Source organism: Melanostigma gelatinosum (assembly GCF_949748355.1).
Source record: "Melanostigma gelatinosum genome assembly, chromosome: 3".
Taxonomy (NCBI): Eukaryota; Metazoa; Chordata; class Actinopteri; order Perciformes; family Zoarcidae; genus Melanostigma; species Melanostigma gelatinosum.
This window is the reverse complement of record NC_136636.1, coordinates 7,891,496-7,914,976: the sequence shown is the minus strand read 5'-3', so window position 1 is coordinate 7,914,976 and position 23,481 is coordinate 7,891,496. Positions and strand designations below refer to the sequence as shown.

General features: G+C 43.7%; 1 protein-coding gene across 2 annotated transcripts in view; it reads left to right on the top strand.

The window, feature by feature from the left end:
* tafa1b (TAFA chemokine like family member 1b) overlaps positions 1 to 23,253 on the top strand; it is a 103,391-nt gene extending 80,138 nt beyond the window's left edge. Inside the window, exons 3-6 of one of the 2 annotated variants that reach the window (XM_079296900.1) lie at positions 4,516 to 4,656; positions 15,309 to 15,433; positions 18,101 to 18,192; positions 22,885 to 23,253. In XM_079296900.1, the coding sequence (XP_079153026.1) occupies positions 4,516 to 4,656; positions 15,309 to 15,433; positions 18,101 to 18,127 (293 nt within the window). In that variant the 3' untranslated portion in view covers positions 18,128 to 18,192; positions 22,885 to 23,253. Of the gene's footprint in view, positions 1 to 4,515; positions 4,657 to 15,308; positions 15,434 to 18,100; positions 18,193 to 19,341; positions 19,557 to 22,884 lie in introns of those variants that run through there. The other variant, XM_079296899.1, reaches the window with a different exon arrangement.
* The last annotated feature ends 228 nt before the right edge of the window (positions 23,254 to 23,481 follow it).

Sequence of the window (23,481 nt, the reverse complement as noted above, 5' to 3'; positions counted from 1 at the left end):
TTGAAGTTACAACACACGATTTCTGTGGGAAAAGTTTCCCTGAGGTGCTATTAATCAAAGGAGAATAGGGTCATCATCCTTGAAAGCTTTTCTCTGGTAAATGTGAAACATGAAATCATACTTCTGAAGCATGAATTTCTGTAACCAAGTCTACCCGCCCACATACTGCAGACTTTCTCTCCTGTCAGGCTCTTGGAAGCGGTCAAAAAATGTTTCCGGCAGATATTTTTTCTTTCTGAGCTCCTCGTCGGCTGTGACTGCTCTAATTCTCAGCTGCCTGACAAATGACTTGGGCCATGGTCCATTTCTGCAGTAAAGACGCCCGGAGACGCTTTGAACTCGTTTGTTTTTAGTAGACGATCGATCCGCTGCCGATGGAACCCGGACGGTTTTCAGCAGATGGGCCATGGGCCGTGACCAGCTGGTTCAGCGTGAGTGAAGAAAACATAAAGCCCACAATTTGGTCCAACTGCAAGTCCAAAATCAACCATGGAAGAACAACCGTAACAACAACAACTAACTTAATCAGTCACTTCTTATATTGTAGTTTAATAATAATCACAGTGACCAGCTGATCTGCCGACAGCACAGGGTCTCTCTCCAGCACAGTCCTGCTTACAATGGAGCTAACAGCTTAGACCAACGGAGGTTATGATGTGATCAAGCTTTACTCAGTAAAAATTGGTATTAAGCGAAGGTAAATTATGAATCTATCCTGATGTGTTCAAGTGTAATCTAGTAACATATATATATATATATATATATATATATATTTTTTTTTTTTTTAATTGAATAACAGTATTCTCTTTATTCAAAAAGATTAGCTGATGATATGACGTATCACGTAGTTGACTAGTCCTAGAAGACACCCTCTTTTTTTTCAAAATATGTCATCTCATATTCAGGCCAGTAGAAAATGTTTATGTGCATTTTTGTAAATTGTCCCAGTCTACACATCTCAATCTGTCCATGCTCTGCAGGAAATACTCCAATAATAAGTACGGCTTTTTATCGTGAGCTCCTATTCCTTCTCCCGCAATTTTTCTCCACATTGTACAACCATACCTCATTAACAGCTCTTAATTGGCCGCTGGGCTAAGCTGGAAACAATGAAGCATTGATTTCCCTCAACATAATCACCTCATCCAGTCATTTAATGGCTGCTGTCACTGTGGGCCGCCAAGAGAAAAATTACCAGTTAGTGGTCCCTTCGATGCCCTTCACCTCCCCTCACCAAAGGGTAGAGTGCACAGCCACCCACTCCATCTCAGCAGGTTGGTTTAACCCCTTTAGCTGCCTGGCAGGCTCCAAGCACTGCATCCATCACAACCTGCAGTCGTGTCTCAAGTTGTTGTGATCCCGTATTGCAACATAATGCACACACAGCTACTATTGTTCACTTGAGCGTGTCAGCAGCAGATATACCGTACATTATGGAAAGCCACAAACTATCGTATGCGTAAATACACATACAAACAAACACAGACGCACGTACACACACACACACAGTTAGCCACGGATAATGGACGGTCATTTACCTCAACCCGAGCTCACAGCTACTAAAATTAAATGATGTCTCGTAGAGTGCATGGCCATTTGTCGTCAAAGTGGCTCTGGTGACTGGCCCGCTAGAGTCATTGTGGAGCCATTTACACTGCTTCCTCTTCCACGAACCAGATGGTTCGTAGCGACCGCGCCTAATGTCCACCTGGTTAATGGCTGGACCTCGACTCATGGCTGATACCCACGCAAGCATTTGCGTATGCAAGTGTGAGTGTTTTTTAGGGATACTAATCGGATGGCAATAATTATAATAATCATCATAATGATCATAGTTCTGTCCAAATTACTTGTATTCAGTCAATGTCCAAAAGTAAAATCACTTTTGTCATTTGTATAAGCTTAACCCCCATAAACCTTGTATACTCTACTATATAACTGATGATCATTTTTACAAATTGTAGTACATTTGTGTAGAGCAGATTGTTGAATGTGCCGGAAGGCCAACCATCAGTTTAGATTTCTTTCAGTAAACGTTGAAAATCAACAAGTGTATCAAGCAACTCAATACTTGCTGGTGGTTATCATTGATCTGCTTTTTTTGCTTAGAGTTGTTGTTATTATTATAACCTTTTTTCTAATTCTGTGTGGGCATATGTGTACCTCATGCTGAATCCTCCCACCTTCCCTTTGTGGTGGGCTTCCTTCAAAACGACAGCAAGTCTATAACCATGAACCTGCCTTATGATTCATTTAATCCCCAGTCGTGTCTGCAAAAGTGTTACACTACTTCCTGTATAACTTTTGGAATGGAGCAAGGCTGTCGTGCAGCAGAGGAAGTTGCACTCAAATCAGTTGATTGACTATTTGTTTGTGTGTCATTGGTTCATTGGCCCTCCGTCTGTTCTGCTATAAGCTGTCTAGTGACATCCAATCTTATTCATACAAGTTTACCTTCATAAACTGTCAGTTTCCAATATAACTCGTATAATATCCTCAGTTTCCTTGAGAGCTCTCTCAAAGAGAAGTGCCTTGTTGGCCATATCTTACTGTGTAATAAATGGTCAATTTGTGGACTGAAGTGCCTCTGACTAAAATGGTGAAGACACACAACTTTGAAGGTACTCAAACTTGGTTCTGTAGCTTAAGTCCCTTTTGAAGAAACAAATCCAAAAGTCACCCATCAGAACGCATTACATCATTAGTGATACAAATGGTATGTATGAAAGGGGTTTCCCTTTGCTGTCCCTTGTTGGTTAAACCTCTGTTGTCCAAAATCAGGCTTTGAAGCTAGCTGAGGGGATTCAACCCAATTTAGTATTCTGTGTTGCAACGTAAAGTCCTCACTTATTCAGAGATCTGCTTCGACTTGAAAGCAAGTCTGCAGGTCAGGAAGCTGTCGGTGAAATATTCAACAAGCCAACACATTTTGGGGTTTTAGGTTTTAGCACACAGGGGATTTTTCTCCTAACATTTATAGTCTGTGTTCTGCCTCCTCCTGCCCAGAAATATCTGACAACAAGCGCTGAGAGAGTGACATTAATACTGCACGATGGCACGGTCCAGCAGGACTGCAAATGTTTGCCTTTTAATCCAGGACTCGGCAGCCTTTGGTCTGGCCACAGCAGACATTGATGGGAATGGGAGAAGAAAACTGTTGCCAAACTTGTCTCGGCTACTGGGAGCTCAGATCCGTAATTCATGACCCGAGCCACTTCAAACATTTGCACAACCACCCCAGCTAGAGAAACACACACCGGTTGTTGTCGTGCCAGCGGAAGCAAATGAGTCTTCTCGCCGCAGAAGGATGTCCTCTTTACAACTTGGTACGGCCGATTGAAATGAGGCACAAACAAGATGCAATATGGCATTTGGTTGTCTCCCCCTTCTTCTTGCGCTCTATCCCCTATATATTCTGTAGATTGGAGAGGTTGAGTCCCTCCTCCCCTCCGCTCATCTCCTCTTCTATGTCCCGGGATGAGCTCTAGTTTAATTGTTGGACGCTGGTGTCTGTTGCGGTAGCTGTCAGAGAAAGATAGAGTTTTTCCTGGGGCGCAAGAAAAAGGGGAGAGCGGTGATGGAGGGCCTCTCTCCTGCAGCTCCGCTGGCTGCATTAGCCCCACGCTTTATAATTGTGTGAAGGGGGCACTTCCAGTGGCTCCCTCATTACTCACTGGCTTGGCCAGTCCCTGGCAGCCAGACACACCTTGTCCTCTGGCTCTGGCTCTCTCTCTCTCTCTCTCTCTCTCATTTCAAGATGTCCCTCCGCTCCATCACCCCCTCTCCCTCCCATGGGCATTCCTCCCTATTGTTATTTTGACCCAGTACCGCCAACGGCGCCTTTCCCCTTCTCTTTTCACAGAATTTTTTTGACATCCCCCTTTGTCACACTGGGACCTATTGTACAGCATTTGCTCTGACTGATGTCACCCATGCTTTGGAGTTAATGCTTTAGTGTATTATAGCCTAAGACTGCAGTGCCTCTGTCATGGCACTCAAAAGGTGTCTAAGTCAATGACTGATGCCTATGACTGCCAGGTCTTCCCTAGTCGAAGCGTAGACAAAAGTTTCATCCTTTTTCAATCATACTGACGACATATGGAATATATCAAGGGTGCAAAGGCAGCCATATTAATACATAGCAAGTGCATGAGGTGATCTTCGTCGTAGGCTGATTGGTATGGAGTGAGAACAGCCAGCAGTGAGTGAGAGGCAATTAGATGACATAATTGAGATGCCTCGAGGGCCAATTTGTTACACATACTTACAGCGAAAGAGCCCAATGATTGTACTGCAGCGTGCCTCATGATGTGATGTGAGGCAGTCGAGTTCCTCTAAGCCCATGCTTCATTCACACTATTGTTGCTTATTTGGATTTTTGATGTACAGTCCGTCAATGAAAAGCTGCAGGAACATTGTGGTTGCATCAGTCCCTTTTCAGGGACTTGTTTAGTCTCGCATTAATCTCTCACATGTACTGACTGTGTACCACTGTGTCTGTCTATCTGTCCGCAGAGGGAGGTACGTGTGAGGTGATCGCCGCCCACCGATGCTGTAACAAGAATCGTATTGAGGAGCGCTCTCAGACAGTCAAGTGCTCCTGTTTACCGGGTAAAGTGGCCGGGACGACACGGAACAAACCCTCCTGTGTGGATGGTGAGGAAGTCTTGTTTGTTTTAACATTGTACCCAGTATGCTTAGGAATGATGTACACATTACGACCATTAGCCAATTAGGCGATTAGCCCATTTGATTCTTATGCAAGAGGCCAGAGTTTACCTGTAGTCAGGATTCACATTTGTATTTACTGTAACCATTACCTGATTATTCGCCAGTCTTTCCCTAACCCTACCTTGGCTACCATGCACAGATATAGTAGGTATTTTAAAGATATTGGCACTAGATGTAAAAAGAAAAGTGTAGTTTATAGGGAAGGGTCACCCTATAAACAATACATATTTAACCCGTACCACAGTGCCATTTATCAACCTAGATTGTTTTGCCATGAGTTGCCGAGTGTTGAAGATATCAGCAGAAGAGATGTCTTCTTCTCTAGAAAATAAAGGGACTATATGACACTTGGATTGTGGTGTTTAAAGTACAAAAAAAAATACATTTCAAAAACTCAACACAATGTTTCTTCCCAGAAATCATCACCCTGTTACTCAAGATAGTCCCATATTTACGAGAAGGCAGACTCTCTACCGTCGTATATATCTCCAAAACTAGGCCACTCGCACAAACACAATCTATATTGATAAATAGCACTACAGGTAAGAGGAAAAATATGTATTTTTGATTTGAGGGTGAACTTCTGTGATATTTTAAGGTAATTCAGAGTATTGCAGGATTATTTAACATTAAAGGTTATTTTGTTTTGATTTATCGAGTAGTTAGTAACTCTACAGTGCATAGATTTCTTTAATGAACACTTTGCATATTCTTTGGATGAAGAAATTGTATTCATGTGAAATGAATACTTGTAATGCAATGAAAACAATAAATAGGACTGTTATGAACTCAAATTAAGTTATTCCTTAATTGGTGTAAACAAATTGAAAAGACCATCTAAATAATTGTTATCTAATATGTGATTAAATACGAATGAGAATATAGTAAGAAATCCTTGACTTCTACATGAGACTAAGGAAAAGAAACCCGAGAGTTTCCATGTAAGCAAACTGGAGTTCACTGTATATACTATATAGTTTCATTATAGTATTACTATGACTATCAATGCATTATTGAACTATTACATAGAATATTTCTCATTCTGCCAAACTGCAGCCGTCTACATGACATGTGTGTATATATAGATGTGTTACATGTCAGATACAGAAGAAGACTCCAAGGTGACAATAGCATCTGGTTTGAATTCTTTTTTGATTTTATTATACTATATTGATCCCTTTAAGGGGGAAATTTTTCTCTGCATTTGACCAATCCCTGTATATAGGGAGCAGTGGGCTGCCAATGACAGGCCCCTGGGGAGCAGTGTATTGCTCAGGTACACTTCGACACGTGAAACGTCCCAGTCGAGGACCGATCGAACCGTTGACCTTCTGGTTCCCAGACAACCCTCTTATCCCAGTGAGCCACGGTCGCCCCCAAATGAATTATGCTTGAATTAACACCTCAGACACCGACCTACAGCATATTCCTAAGTACTAAAGTATTTTAAAAAATACATTCACCCTTTAAGAACCCAGTGCTGTGCTGCTGAACATCATGGGAGTTTAAGGATGATCCAGTTGGGCTGTTGAACACCTGAGCAGGGAACACGTTGCAGATCACATCGCCTAAGGTAGTTCAGGCTGATGGAAATGAATAACTAATAAACACAAGTCAGGGAAGCTTCAGGCTAGTGCACCTGAATTACTTCAGCTGAGAAAAACAATCAGGCAGAGGCGTCTCCATGGGAGGAAAAAAAGCCAATAGGAAGTCACAAATCTACTGAGACAGAACTGCGATGCTCCCTTCACACCAGGAAGCTCATTTATTGCTCCTCAGTCTCGATCTTTACACCACCACCTTCAGCAGAGATCAAAGTCATCTCTCCGACTGCCCTCTCGCCATGAAGTGACACTAAAATATCTTCATTAGGGGGGATCTTACATGAACGGCCAGACAGGTCTGCTCAGTGGGCTTCACAGGGTTGGTTAGCCACAGCTGACACTCAAGAAAATCCTAGAATATAAATTGGATATTGTTATGGGAAAATATGTCAGAGTCTTATGCTTTAGGGTTAAAGCCAGGTGTCTTGTTAAGTCTTTAGAAGTGCAGGCACCAAACCTTGTTTATCTTGTTATCTGTTTGTTCCTGTGTATTGTTTCTGTCTTCAAAGACGGAAACACACAGAGGGTCTTGATTACGGTATTTCCTTTGATGAGCATTAGCGGAAGGGCATGACCCTCTTTAGGTATTTATGATGTGTGATGGTTCACAGGTTCATTCCGTCTCTGCATACTGTGACTTAACTCTTTGACCAGGTCACAGTGACATCAAAGGAAGCATCTGGCTGGGTGTCTCCATGGTTATTGTGGGGCAAACTGATAACAAAGGGATTTGTAAACAGGCCATAAAGCGCCTTCAGGGTATCGTAAAGACAGGACACTATGCTTCAAAGGAAAACATCTGCCTTGACTTGTTTTCTTCTTCTTCTGTCTTCTCTGTTTATTCTTGTTTGCGAGGCAAGATAACGGCATGCTGGCTGAGTGTCTATGCTGAGTGTCTATGCATTTGACTGTGTTGTCAGAGCACCTCTTGCAGATGACGGTGATGTATCTGTGAGACTGTGTTCTCTTTGCTTGCAAGCAAATAAATTGACTATTACAACTTTGATCGTTCATCAAGTCTCTGTTTCATTTGACATTGATTTGAAAACACTTTACACTCTTCTCCCGACTATTCATAGAAATATTACACAACAATATGTGCAGAGGATGACACACACACACAAAAAAAAACCATTCTCCCTGTTAAAAATAACCATCAACTCTACAAAACTTCAGCGATGAACAGCAACATTTTTAGTCCTTCAGACATTTTGTACGAAAAAAGGAATGCGTTTGCCCTGCGGTTGGACACATGAACGAAGCATTTACAGAGCTCTGACCTTGAGATGCAGATATTTTAGCAGACTGTGTTGTCCTTGTGCCAGATACTAGGGCTGCAACTAACGATTACATTAATAATCGATTAATCTGGCGATTATTTTTTCGATTAATCGATGAATCGGATATTAATGGGCCAAAAAAGGCGAGTGACTAAAAACGTGTCTTTAGTCTTGCAAACTATACCACCCCTGCTTTACTACTGTTATTAACGAGCTAACGCTAACTTGTCATGCTGGCTGTGTTCACCCAGAGCTCTACGATACCTCATATCAACAGAGACCGGACCAAACTATGTGTATAAATGTGTGCGTGTAAACCATATGGTACAAACAATGAATAGACGCTGCCGTATTTACGTCAAGATGACGTTATTGTGAGTGCTGGTGGAGCTGCTACAATGTTAGCATAGCTTAGCACCGATCGATCTGAGCTCCATTGAGAAGACAAGTAGCCTACAAATCGGCATCATTACGTAGTTATTTCGGAGTCCCTTTTTGTCGGAGACGACAAGTACAAATCTGCATCATTACGTAGTTATTTCGGAGTCCCTTTCTGTCGGTTTATTGTCGTTAAATCACAGCCAAATCAGTTTATTTTGTGTTCATACAGCTGCAGTAAACAGCGACGTGTGGCTTGCTAGACACAGCGACTACACTTCGATAAAATCCACAGAGCTCCTCTGGACAATGTTATGAACCAGACATGACGGTGTTTCGTTTCCCGCGATATCTGTGACTTCCACAACACGTACTAAGCAGAAATAGAGGTTATTTTTTTTCCATGGTTAATGGCGGACAGTTAAACGGCCTTCAGGGTGATAAGCCACGCCCCCTCTCCGGCGCATCCAGCGCGAATGAACACAAATAGTCCCTGGTGAGACCTGTGAACACGCCATTAGGTCGTACTCCCCCATGTGTTTCAGAACAACGTTACGGGTCTCTCCGACGGTCTTTCCTCTACCTCCGCTCCGCTCTTTTTTACTTTTATTTTTTATACTCAAACATCTCCGCGACTTATTAAGCCACCAGAAAGGCATGCAAGAATTCAAGGTGAGGCGGTGTGAGTGATACATATACAAATAATAATTTTGGGGCTGGGGTATTCCTTTAAGATGAAAAGCAACAGTAAAAGTTACCATTATAAGTAGGACAAAGATATAGCAATGAAAAACACCATTAGAGGAATGGAGGTGGAGAAGTAGGAGTACGTGGTTAACACTTCAGGCCCCCACAGTGAGAGAGTCCTTGCTGTGTATTGATTAACAAGCACTTATAGAGGGAATGGTGATACAAATGGAAATGACAAGTCACTGAGCAGCAAGCCACAGTATTGAGCACCATGACGCCACACTGAAAGAGCTAAGAGGACCTGACCTCTTCATGATTTTATTTCCTTTAGTTGGGGGCTTCGCCTCCTCTCTTGGATCATTTTCACCTGCTTGCAAGTGAATCAGGCTGTTATTTATTTAACGATGAAACCACCACGGGATAAGGGCTGAAGGGCAGACGGCATAATTATGTTATTATTCATAAGAGCTCATCTGTAGTCGGAGGTGTCGCGCTTTGCAAACATGCCATTTAATTAAAAGATATTTTTTTAGCAAGTGTGGAAATAAATGGACACAGGAGGAGGGGACCACTCTGTTCGAGAGGTTTTGATTGTCTAGGAAAGGTGCACCAGAAAGCTGGACGTGTTTATCAACTGGGCCCGGCGGGCCGCCGCTGCACCATGTGACGGATCATAGACTTGTGGAGTCAGTGGTCTGTCCCCTCAGCGGCACACCAGCCTGGCCCAGATGGAGCTTTCTCCCCAGGTCCCGGCGTTATTAATGTACCGTCCAGATGAGGAACGACGCTGCAGCCCAGCTCATCTCGCCGCACCTGTCGCCCCATGTACCATACACAGGTTATGTTCCCACAAACAAACACAAAACAAAAAAAAGAATTGCCAGTGCTCCGATATCAAAAGCGTATCTTCAGAGGTCATTTGATTTGGACACACATACAGAGCCTGGAGGAGTGAACACTCCTTTATCTTTGGCCAAATTTGTAGAAACAGGCAGTCTCCCTGATGTGCCGCATTATCGTTCATTAGCATCAAACTGCAACATCAAAGCACACAGCGAGGATCGAGCCCATTGTCGAGTGTTTACTACCTCGAGATTACGGGCCTCGTGGGGTTGTTGCAGTTGCTATTGGTAACTGTTTGGGTTGTTATTAATACATGGGGATGTGACGACAGCTTGCGTTGGGCAGTGGGGGTCTGCTGTCAGATTACCCCTCTAGTGGGAATTGATTATTAGCTTTGACAAGGAGAACTATGTCCCAGATATGTCAGGGCCAACGAGGCTCTTGGTGAAGAACATCCCTTTTAACAAGTCAAACGCTCATATCTCTCCAGCCTCGCCAGGCCGATCACATGCACTTGGATTAGGCGCTCGTCACTGCACCACTGCCTTTATCCCAGTGTATGAGACATGTAAACCCTCCGCCGCAGTGTGGACCAACACACACACACACACACACACACACACAAACTAATTTACCCAACACACGCTTGCAGATGCCCTAATACACGCACATGCTACCACTTTGTGTTGTCATGTAGCTGATGTAGCGGTAAACTCTTTCGACAAGAGATGCACGCAAATGCCCGCTCGCTGCTGATCACTGATGGGGAATGAACCCTTCTGTTTGGCTGCGGGCACGTATAGCCAAGCATGACAGGTTGTCATGGTACATTTGAGATACGCCCGGGGGGGGGGGGGGGGGGGGGAAGGAAACACATGACCTTGAGGGGAGAAACCAGAGGCGCTGCGGTTCTTCCACATACATTACTGGTCAAACAGATGCTGTCAGAATATCATAAGCATGCAAGAGTTAATGTGCACAGACTGACACAGTCTTTAAAACATATTTTTTTACATTACAAGGCCACCATTATTATTAGGGAGAATGTAGTTCATCAAACGAAACCTTGTCGTTACATGTGTTCTGTGCATAAATACATATCTGATCTGAAAGAGTTTATTCATCACTGTGCGCGCTCGCATAGACAGCCGAGTCTAAACTGATGGCACCCAAGCACAGTCAAGCAAACATCTCATCCTCCTGTTATAAAAACCCTGCCCCCCGACAGTGTGCCTTTCATATTGGTCTACAGTCCCCCTGCTACTATATGTGGCTGCCGGCTGACAAAACCTTCTGCAGTTACTGCCTGAGGGTATGAACAGAAAGAGCACATTATACTGTACAATAGAAAACAATCGCTCGTTTCTCTTACAGACAAACACATGCAGGCATAAGGAGAGACTGAAAAAGAGTGAAATCCTCCTGGGTCACAAAAGATGTTTGTGTCTTCGGAGTCCGAGATAATGATTGTGAAGCAGGTTTTCTCCTCCATTTTTTTTCACGTCCCACTAAGCTCTCACAGACAATGTGATTAGACTCTCAACCTTTGACCTGCCAGGAGAAGATCTGACCCTCAGCTGGAGTCAAATGTCTCCTTAATGTTGTTGTTTTTCTCTCCTTATTTCTGTCTCTATTTTTTTTATAGAGTAGCCCGTCTACAGTTGTGCTGAGAGAGAAGTAAAGAAACACAAGGCAGATCTATGTCAGCTGTGTGGGACACTTCTATAAATGGCTTTTGTACCCACATAAAGGAAAGGAAATAACCACCCAACAAAGGGACTCATTGTTCAACCATTAATAGGCACGCACCTACACGCCAACGTCCACAGGCGCATGGCTGCTCAAAATGCACACAGACACACTGAGACACACTCGTAAAGGAATCATTGGATACTTTTGATACGCTACAGTTTTCAATGTAACAATATTAACAGCAAACACCACATGTACATTTGAGCAATTTTGACCCAGAATTACTCCACATGCTGTCTTTGCCTCACAACTGACAGTATTATCCGCATTATCTGTTTGTATGTGTAACTGTACATTCCAGATTTACCCGAATGAATCTGAGGACATTTCTAAGACTTCATTTGAATTAACAAACAAAAAACATGCTGAAAACAATCAAATGATTCATGAAGTCTGCAGGTGTCCATTACCTATTGAGAAAAGCAGTGTGATTAGAAAGCTAAACGGTAATTCCTGAACAGCTAATCAAACCTCTGGTCTCTGAGAGGGTCGAGGATTAATGCAGAATAATGACTCTCTGAAGCTGACCTCGGGTTCAGGGGTTCGAGTCTCAGTACTCTAATTACACACTTGCTCCATTTGCTTCACGCTCCTGTGACCCTTTCAATACTTCACCGTTCTTGCACAATGCTTGCACTCATACCTCTGTCTCATTAGGATGGAATTGTGTTTTCTATTCTAATCAAACAGTTCACTGTAGCTCCTCTTGCCTACTTGCTTGATTATGTGAATGAGGGATTGATTGATGGGCTTTGTTTGGTTAATAACTGGGTGATACATCGGTGCCCTGATGGAGAGCGATCGGGTAAAGGGTAGAGAGACAAAAGGACTTTCTGGTAGTAGAGACAGACGACCCGAATGAGTCAGTGGATGAGAAGACGTGAAGCTGGTTGTTAAATGTGATCCTCCGGGAAGCACTGACCGTGCGAACTTTAAATTGAACCAAACAAAATGGCATGACAATCCAGAGTCCCATTGCTTTCTGCTCCAGATCTTGGTTGACTTAAGTGACTCGCCAAAAGATAGACACTAAGGCTGACATCATTGGAATGCAATCATTTCACGATGATTAATTTAAGTCCAGCGAGCACAGTGCAGGCCGCTCCAAGTTAAGAAGCATTAACTATTCATTCAGTCCACAGATTCACAATTTTGACACAGACAGAAATGAATTCATCTCATCAGCCAAGGTGTTCCAACATTCTGCTACCTGGCAGTGACGCGTCAGCGAGTTCAATCCATCACAGTGCGCGCTCACCTGTGATCTGACAGATGCACTTGTAAAAAGGGTCATCGCTTCATATTTTTCAATCAATTCAAGTCCCACTCTCGGGTTGTTTGTCCATCAAAGCCCAAGACTCCAGCCTGCTACATGGCTAACATCTTGAATAAAACACTCTCTCCGTCCTTGTTTTCGGATTATTTTCGGAGCCCATCTGTCATCTTTGACAGAATACAGCAGCTACTCTATGGCAACGCGTGAGGATCGTGTTAATTGGTGTTGGTGCTTTAAATCACACCAAAGGCTTTCAGCTTGTGAACAGATTGATCTGGAAATTAATAGTCGATCCAATGGGGTTAGTTGGGACAATTGTCCCCCCCCCCCCATGCACTCACCAGCAGACACAAAGGAGGAGTCAAGTTTGCTGATGTTGGAACAAAGGTTGCACCCTGTGTGCTGACGGTGGCACTGGGAGTAGTTAAAGCAAAATGACTGTTGGAGGTCAGTGGTCACCAGAGAGTGATGCATGGATCTCGGCCCGGAAATGGCTCATGTCCAGTGGTCAAGGTCAGAGCCAGATGTCCTGGCCCGGGTACAGCCACGGACATGAAGCATGCGTGTTCACATTAGGCTCTTCTCCCAGATTCAAAAATAACAAGACTTTAATATCGGTCATCATAGAAATAAATAATGAACATAGGAAATAACACTATATGAGAACCTATCCAGGGCCGTGTAATGCAGATGTTTCCTAGACTCTCCTTGTATCAATGATCTATGCCTCATGCGCACACATTACAGGGCACAGAGTGTGAGAGGTGAATTCACTTCTGTGAAGTAAATATCATTCAGCTTTCATGCAAAGCGGCTCTCATGTTTCCGCAACTCCTGCGAGGCACCTCCTGCTCTTGCTTCCCTTTTTTCTCTCTGGCTCCATTTGAAGGGATTGATTTTTTGCTTTGCAGGTATCACTTTACGAATTTCAATTTCAAGTGGATTCTGCGTTCACATTGTTGAATATTAAGCCTCCTCAGTGGGTGATATAATGAAAAACATGTTTTCCACCCCTCCTCCTGCTCTGAGAAGAAGGTGCGTAACTGAGTGGCGGTGTCGCTGCACGGCATCCTGTAAACCTGGAAACATGATTAACGGTGTGAAATGCATATTTAGCCAATGAATGAAGACGGGGGGGGGGGAGAAAGAGGGAGCACAGTGGCGGATGGACCAACGTGTGGTAATTAGTGGATAAGGTAAACAGCCGTGCGGGGAGCCAAATGGCAGGTTCGCAGCTTTTTAGTGGGCGTTTTCATTGTGGCGCTGAGTATCCTCGGGCTCATGGACGGAAAAGCGAGGCAGGAAATCAGGAAATGCATCAAGTTCACTGAGCAGCAGTGGGGTGTTGTTGTGTGTCTGGTATACGTGTGTGTGTGTGTGTGTGTGTGTCTCTGTTCACACAGAACCGCAGCATGCTCTGTGCTGTGAGGGACTGCACTTTAACAGCCTTCTTTCATCAGTTGGAGACGGCATGTCGCTCGTACTCACAATTGATTGGTGGTTGGCCTGTAACCTTGGCAACACAGGCTGGAGGGGAAATGATAGTTTGAGTTGGTTCAAAAAAATGGGTTTGGAAAATGAAATGACACTGCTTTAATAATTGCATTTACCCATTCACTTCACCTACATATCCTCCTTATGTTAACAGGAAAATGCCCCATGGGGGGGGGGGAGATGAGCATTGAATTTTTCTCATCTCATTTGCTGTCAGAAACCGCACACGGACGGGCGTGAAAAACAAAAAAGGTTCTCCACACATCATGGTTGAACAAATTAAATCAGAACTTGACTTTCCAAAATGGTTTAGATTTGATCATTCTGATATAATTCAAAGAGATGCTCCCACTGCAAGACAGCTGGATTGAACAAAAAGAATAAAACATGAAAAAAATATAGGAATTCATTTAGAATACATCACAACTATATGCATAGTGGAAGAACAGGGAAGCACTTTTCCTCATTGATGAGTTGAACATATGGACTTGCGTATCCTGAAAGGTGTTGTTCAGCTATAATCTAACACCTGTAATTCTTTTAGAAACACACACACACACACACACTACACCCAGAGACATAAGTGGAGAAAGAAGAGAGGAGGGAGGGAGATCTTGAAGAGAACATATTTGTTTTTTTCAGATAGCTGGAGGAAGATTTCAGTTGAAGTTAATGAGGCAATTAGTTTTGATTAAAAATGAGATTGCTCCCCTACATGCAATGTAGCTATATGAAAACAAAATAATGATTAATTTCTGTTGCTATAAGACATTATTGTCGACAGCAAGAGTACCCATGCAGCAACGATACAATTGCTCTGAGGCCGAAGAAGAAGGAAAAGATCCATTTAGAGACTCATGATATAGTGCGTGGGTGTTTGTATATGTGTGCACGTATACAAGTGTGTCTGTGTAAAATATGTAGGATAACAGTTTTGAGTTTGCGTGGGAGGTTTCTGCATGTGTTCAACTTTTTGTGATGATTCTTTAAACTCTGGTTATGTTTTTAATTGTACGTTATTATCACGGTTTATTGTCCTTTTAATGCTTATTTAAGGTTCTTTTGTAATTTTACCCCTTAACTTTGCTTTTTTATCTTTTTCTACCAAATTCACTACCTTTCTTCTTCCACTCTTTGTTTGTTATATTGTAGTATTATCATTATTTGTATCTGTCTGTGCACACATACAGCAATGTGTTCGCACACGTGTGTCTGTGTGATAGACTAACCTGCTTTCTTGTCTGTGCTCACCTCCCACAGCGTCCATTGTGATTGGGAAATGGTGGTGTGAGATGGAGCCATGTCTGGAGGGAGAAGAGTGTAAGACTCTGCCCGACAACTCTGGATGGATGTGCTCCTCTGGGAACAAAATCAAGACCACAAGAGTGAGACCTCACACACACTTACAAATGCATTTAAATGCACACACAGACACCCTCTCCCAATGCACCGATGCACATGTGAAACACACGCACATGGCGGTTCAGTGTGCACATTTATCCCAGACACACACTAGGGCTGCAACTACCGTACTTTTCGGACTATAAACCGCTACTTTTTACCCCACGATTTGAGGCGTCGGCTTATAGTCCGGTGCGCTTTATATATGGTTTTTTCATAGCTTTTCTCCGCCACAACAACAACCGCAACTTCCGGTTCCGGTCTAACGCAACATTTACGAGCTCCCGACACAGAACAGTTGCTACCAGCAACCCCTCTGCTACCAGCTGTTATTGACAGGGTCACTACAATATGGATGAAGTACCTTTGACCTACCTCTCACTCGGACTGTGAACAAAAAAGGTTGAACGGCAAGATGCTTTTAACAGTACATGTCCGACTCGCTAGCTTCTAAGCTCATTTTAACATTACGGCCAATGGGGAAATGCTAACCGTGATTAGCATTAGCGAATATATAATATATCTTTGTACATCTTTTCATGCAGACATACTTGCATTACAGACTAAGGTCTCTCACGGCTACAAAACGAAAATCAATGAGGCAATAACTGTTGTTGCTCATAGCTCTGAATAGCTGTTGCATCTTGCTGTTCAACGGGGACACCTGCAGCTTATAGACCAGTGCGGCTTATCTATGTACAACATCTTTTTTTCTTTTAGAGATCAGCTGGTGCGGCCTATATACCGGTGCGGTCTATAGTCCGGAAAGTACGGTAACAACTATTTTGATAATCCAACTTATCTGTCAATGGTTACTTTGATGAGTATTCATGATAAAAAAAAACTATTTAACAGCTTTTTATTCAAAAAAACAAAACATATACCTTGTATTCTTACGCAATGCTCTTTTACACATGCATCATATATACTCATTATTTCAAATATTTTAGCATCTCGCATATGTTAGCATCGAATGCCTTGTTAAGCACTTTCAGCTTTGAAAAGTGCTTTATAAATTATTATCATTATTATATTTGATCAGATATTGCTCAGTTTTGAGTTTTAGATCGTCTCTGACTGAAATACTCCATAACTTTGTAGACCGCTTCAACAGAATTACTTTGCTCGGCAACAGCTTGGGTCCATGTTTACTTCCTGTCAGCTGATGTCTGACCGGGCAGCTGGATACCTTGATCCATCACAACCTGTCCGTTATTTCTGTACGTTATTACATTTGTTCTTAAATTACAACATGTAAATGTGCGTTTGCCTTTTCTCCGCGTTATCAGTCTCTCCTTCCGACTCTTTTCGAATGTTTACTCCAGAGACAGAGGAGAGCAGAGGAAGACGGCGTCATGTCCTGTAATTGGCTGGTTTACCGCCCCTATGGAGACGTTGCCACAGCGCACGTCGTGCATCATGACATAGACCCAACGAATCGATGATCAAATCTGTTTGCCAACTTTTGTTTTATAATTGAATCGATTAGTTGTTGCAGCCCTAATGCACACATGTCCACATGCACACAGCACCACATATTTCCACACAGTATTTGCCCAAATGCCAGAAAGGTTTCCCTTCACTCGTCAACCTCCCTTGAACTGAGGAAATCACTAGAGATAACAAGAGGTTAAATACTTTGATTAAATGCTTCAGCAAAGCTTTTCTGCCAACTGCCTTCTTCATTTTTAATGAAGCTTCTGCCATTTAACGATCAAACATGCACAGAGCCAAACATGTGGGGGAAAAAAAAAGGTGTCACACTGCATAGAGAATACTCAGAGTCTGTATAACAAGGTGGACTCTGTTGGTTGTAAGCAACCTATCTAAGGGCCCATAGTAGTAAAGAACAAACATAAAGCAGGCAGTAAACAAACAGGTGGGCTCTGCCTCAGGCCACACTCCTCTCCGAGATAAAGTTAACTGCCACTCTGCTTCTCCACTGCCTTCCGGCTGTGTAAACTGACTCCGAATGCGGCATGCAAAAATAATGAAGGGAGTTAAGTCCTCGACGGAAGCAGTCCAGCACTCTGTGACAGGTTGATCACCCGATTTGTATTCATATAATTGATCCCACCGACCCCCCCACCTGCTCGCGATCAGCAAACCGCCGTCTTCTCTTAGTGCGTGGTGACAATGACTGAGAATAGAAGCGGCGGCTTAAGTGATGGTAGGGAACGGGTAAACAGCCAGTGAAGGTTAGACCACACGGGGCGTCCCAAGGCTGTTCTGCAGATTTATGTGTCCGCAGATAGACATAAAGCTTTCACTGGACCCCTTGACAGCCACCACAGGCCCAAAATGTTCAGAGAGAAGTTGATCGAAAGGGCTCTTGCCATCGTGTGAAGGTAAGGCGCGTAGTACTTGCTTAACTCTAAAGAATGCATCTCTAATTCTCAAGTCAGTCCTTTGCACAGTTTGAAAAAAGTAAACTGGAAATAATGAGTGCCTTTATGAAACAGATTACTATTCATTAACCGAGGTTGTACATTTCTGCACACGAATGGAGGAGGAGCATTGCTACATATCTATGAGTAAAATGGCTTTGGTCTGATATTATCAAAACCTTAAGAGGGAGAAAAAGTTCAGGCCGGAAGCTGCTTTTCTACCAAATACACACGTGTCCTTTTTTCTTGACCCTCTCTTTGCAGAATACCCAGCCATACTCCCCTTTTTAGCTTCCGGAAGCAAAATGCAGAGGATGGGTCAACAGAAATTGAGCTGCATTCTTGCTTCTGTAAAGGTTAGTCTTTTTCTCAAGCTATTCTTTGTTTTTATTTTGATCTTTGCCCGTCTCTCTCACATCACTTGTACTGCACACTTGAGTGTTGGGGCGGCAGGAGTGGGACCAACTCATGTTCAATGAATTCATCATTAACCCAAATACTCAGTGTGAAATAATCAAGTGTGTGTTCACATGCTGTGCATGATTAGGCAGGCGTGACACAAATACTGAACGCACCTCCGCCCACTGTAAATATTTATCATCCGGCACAAGCGGCGCGCGCATAAATAAAAGAGGAAGTTGCTGCATGTTCGAACAAAATGGTGGCCCGTTTGATAAAATACATCATGGAGTACTGTAGCAACACACACACACACAGAGCCAGGTCCACCCCTCAGCAGAACCCTGCTGTCTGTGAACAGTGTAATGGCAGGATCAGTCGCTCCTCCTTTCATTGCCTCCTTTGTTCCATGTCCTGTTTTCGCTACCGGCCGCTGTGTGGGCTTGATTACAGCCACTTACTCCGTTCTGCCAATCCCATCAGGCACTAATCTGTGACATGCTACTTGCTCTTCTCTGTGTGTGAGAGATTGTACATGTGTTCATACACAAGTTTGATATGTCTGTTTGTTTGTTTGCGTGTACGCTCATGTGCGCGACACCCCCGGGCAGGCCCTCATCCCTTCTTTTGCTGTGTGGCTCCTTATCAGAGGCCACTTGATATCCCAATCCCCCTCTGGGGGGGTCTTGTTGAGGCAGCTATATCAGCACACAGCAAAGCCACCAATGCTACATGAAAGGCCTTTTATCCTGCACTCTGCTCCCTTTTTTTAAGTCAACATTCCTCATTCACCTGCCTCTCGAGCCAAATTGCCTCATGTGTGTTTGTTACGACAAAAGCCAGCAAGCACACAACACAGCATTGTTTATTTGTGTTTGTTTTTTTGTAATTCTCCGCCATTTCATATCACCCGCAGGTTTTCATTTTGCTCGAAAAAAAAAAGTGTCAGTGCAGCACAATGAGGCGGGCACACACAGACATGTTTAACAGCAAACGACATCTTTAATAAAACATGTTTGTTTTTTTAATGGCATGAGAAGTAAGAAGCCAAGCAAAGCCAATGCCTGACACCCGTGTTTCTTCTTTTCTTTCTCTATGTCTTTCAGAGAGGGAGCCCTTCATTGCCTGTTCTGTAGCAGCAGACAAGGCAGGCCCTTTTGTTTGTGGAAGTCACAGTGAGACTGTGGGCTGGGAATGAAAGCATCTTTTTCTCCCCTGCTTTTGATGATAGTGAGAAGAATATTGTCCACGTGCTAACCTCACTGTTAAGTGTGCTCGAGTGAATTTGAATTTGTCATCAAGGCGGGGATGTCGTCACACAGCCCACATCAGACGCTCAACGTGGCTTTTCTTTAGCTTTTTCACACTGCAACATAACTCATGTACAGTAGTTGTTTTAAGCATTTCTACCATGGAATATGTAATTGTTCAGATTAGTGAGTGCAAAGCGTTGGACTCAAGTGGACACGTCCACGCTTCACAGTGGGTCCCATTCGACTAGTCCAACATCATTTACTTGCTGTTCAGAGACCCCCGTGTCCCCCTTAAACAAGGAGTGCGCACTTTTTTTAAGCAGAATAGCACACTGACAGGATGTAGCCCATCTGTGAGACAGTTTCAGAGCACAAGTGACCCGCCAGCAGACGCATCGCCATCTAATTTGTCAAAATCGGGAGACGACACTCTGCAGTTGATCAAAATGAACTCCAAGGGGCCGTGCCACACACCGTTCAACTTCACAGAGAAATCATCTGCTCCATCACTGTGCTTGACAACACCTCTCCTCCTCCTGCTGTCCTGTACAATGTCATCACCGTGATAAAACACACACAAATGGTCGACAGCAGTGCGTCATTTGGGATACTTTTTTTTAAGTCCGAGCTGCCGGGAATGGCCAGATTGACCTAATTTTGGGAGGAGTGCTGCTCATTAATCGATCGCTATTTCTTTCTCGTTGTCAATGTCACATTAAATGGATCTTGATGTATTTTGTTGTCTTGAGTCTTCTGTTTTTTTAGAGGCTGCTCTTTAGTGCTGTTTTAAGAAGGGCTTCTTAGCCGGCATGATTGATTTGTTCAGCACCAAACAAGAAAAGGGGGAAAGGGGAGACCGTGTTTGCACTCAATTATTTTGCTGCGGCAGTTGTCCTTGGCTCCTTTTACTAATTGAAGTCTGAGTAAATTGCAATTTAATGCGGCCGGCAAATTAGAATGCAGCCGGCTTAGTTGCCAGCAAAGACGGGATCGGCAGCAAATCCTAGAGCAATCTGCCGTTACCTGCTGCACTGTTCATTTGAAGAGACAGAGGACAAAAAAGAGGCCACTTAATATCTCTCACACACACACACACACACACACATACATGTGGGTTGAAATGACAGCATTTGCATACAACCCCTCTTCTCCCACAAACAAACCTCTGGTGGATTGGGTGTGCGAGATAGAGAGTGAGCCGTAATGTCTAACCTGTTACTGCTCTTGTTCTGACAGAGATCATTCTCTGCTCCAAAGTTTTGATATGTCGTCCTAAAGTAGATGATACAGATGAGCCCAGGGGGATTAATGTGTTTAAGGATCACATTGGGGACCAAATCTGCCCAGAGAAAGACGCTGGTACGAGAGCTGGAGGTGAAATCCACATGTTCAATCTGAGACTGAAGTTATTTCGAGCATACAAAGGAACAGATGCAACTACCTAAAGAGGCAAGATAGTCAGCAAGGGAGACTATGTCAGTACTGCTAAGTGTTTCCTTAACATGGGGCTGTGAGACAGCTCATTTTGACATCAGTCTCTGAACAAGTCACTTGATCTTCAAAAAGATTTTTCTGTAAAAAAGAAACCTGCCAGAGGTGTTCCACTTATTTCTAGTGATGCTTCCCTTGTTTCATTTACTGTCTAGCGTCCGTGTCCTCAAGCAAGATACACAAAGCACATTCACACCTGCGCAATCCTGTAAATGTGTTATTTTAGAAACGGAAATCGTTCTAAAACATCAAGATACAAAATGTAATGGTATGTTAGAGAACTCTGGTCGACAGTTGTTGTTTTTAGAATGTGCTTATTAAATACATTTGGATTGGAATTAGGAGACATGTTTTTAATTGAATTAAAGTGCAGAAGTGGATGTGAAAATAGTGAAACATTCCTGGATCTGCACCAGAAATAATACCGGTACCTTGACCTATGACCTAACTGCACTCCTTTTACAAAGACATAAAGTGTCTTGGCGGTATTGACTAACGGCCCTGATAAAACATGCTCACCTTCAAGAAGGAGAAAAGGCAGAGCTGAAACGTCCTCATTGGTTTTCATTAACAACTGTTGAAACAAGTGCAATCCTTTGGCAAAGAAACAGACGTGTGACCTAAATGGCTTGCTTGAATTAAGACTTGTTGTAATGTCTCAAATGATTCTGTCAAATCAAACACGGTCTCGCAACAACACAACAACTGCACTGCATTATGTTTTCAGACATGCTCGACACTGACGCTAAATTAAACCCAAAGTAAAATGGCAGAGAGTCTCCTGCTTTCAAGATTGTTCTCTAAATAGTCTCAAAATAATACACCCACCACGGTAGGCAAATACGGGTGCACATAATTCTACCCAGAGAAAATGGTCGCCAACATCATTTGGCTCCCTTGCCAGCATGGCCGACATATTGGAGCTCTGAGATTCTTTATGTGCTGCAGCTCACAGAGTCCCGAGCAGCCTCCTCCTTCACGATCAAATCCACACACCTGGCTGCCACCTGCCAAGCCTGCAGGAAATGTCACCGCTGTATTTCTAAATTGAACAGGATTATGGGATTTCTAATTGGCCCGACGGTGTTCAGGGCATTTCAGACTTCTTCACTGTCAAATACTAAAGTGGCAACATAACTGGCAAACGTGTTGAAAAGTGAGGCGGAGGAGTATTCTGTAATAGCCTTTGCTGCCGGGACGTTCACGACTCACGAGAGTGCAAGGGACTCCACTGTTGTAGAGATTGTGCGCATCATTTTTAGTCAGGTTGAGCAGGATGCTGAAAGGCAGGACATTCAGTAGCAGTCTCAAGGTTGAATAAGAATCCCGGAACCAGAGTCACAGAGAAAAAGCTCAGACTCTACAGTGGGAACCCTGATCCCATTTAGCAAAGCCAAAGTCATTTTATGATGTTGGAGAAAATCCACAGCTGTGATTGGCAGGCCCGGTTTGAAGGCGCAAATGAGGGTGTGTGTGCGTGTGTGTGTGTGTGTGGAAGGGGGGGGGGGGATACAAGCTGAGGGTGTGGAGGGGATGTGACTAAAATGGTCTGAGATGCAGTCAAAAATATAAATTTGTAACTCAGACATACACAGCATGGAAACACACCAGGGTGTGTTTTGGTACAAAGAGCTTCCCTGAAACAGCCCGGTATACATAAATGCCAAACACAACTCCATTGTATGTGCCGTTCACACTCGTGTAAGCGGTCTGTTTTTAGCGGCAGCGTAAACCAGGAGGTGAGACGCGTCTGCACAAAGCCCCCGCGGTTCAAAAGACTCCCCTCGGTTTTTTGTTTTTTTGAAACACGCGAACGGTGCAATTCCTCTGGGTGTAATCCTCGCACTCTTGTATGCCTTTGTTCTATCTAAGTGCATGTGTGTTTTTTCTCTCCTCTCTCTGCAGATTCATCCCAGGACCTAACAGAGGGCTCCCGTTGCAGGGCTCTTCCCTTCATCTACCCTTTCTCTTCCCACCGAACGGACTAAAACTATTACATCCTCGTCTACTGACTGGATTACCTGGGACCACAGAAAGGATATCCACCCAGATAAAACAGCTTTGCTCGCGTGGTGCCAAGGATTTGGAACCAGACTAATCCCCTGTTTGATCAATGAGCCCGATGTTGGTGACTCTCCTCTTCCACACAGCTGTGGCCAGTCTCCCACCCTCTCTCTCTCTCTGTGTTTCCCTCCCTCTTTACCCCGCTGAAAAACTGAAACAGCTTAACAGGAGTTATTTCGAGGTTGTCAAACCTTATTTGAAGACATTCGCACTGCCTGAAGGTAAACCGGTTTTAGGAGCTTACATGGACCTGAACATATGGGATCCACAGAACTGAGGGCAAACGAAGGGGGGGGGGGGGGGGGGGGGATTACCTTGATTTCCTTTTATTTCTGTGCGGAAGGCATTCGTGTTGGACTCGCTGCCTGCAGCTGGACGGCCTTGCTGTGTCGACACTGAGGTTGAAAAACACTGGATTGTCAGTGACAGAGACCACTA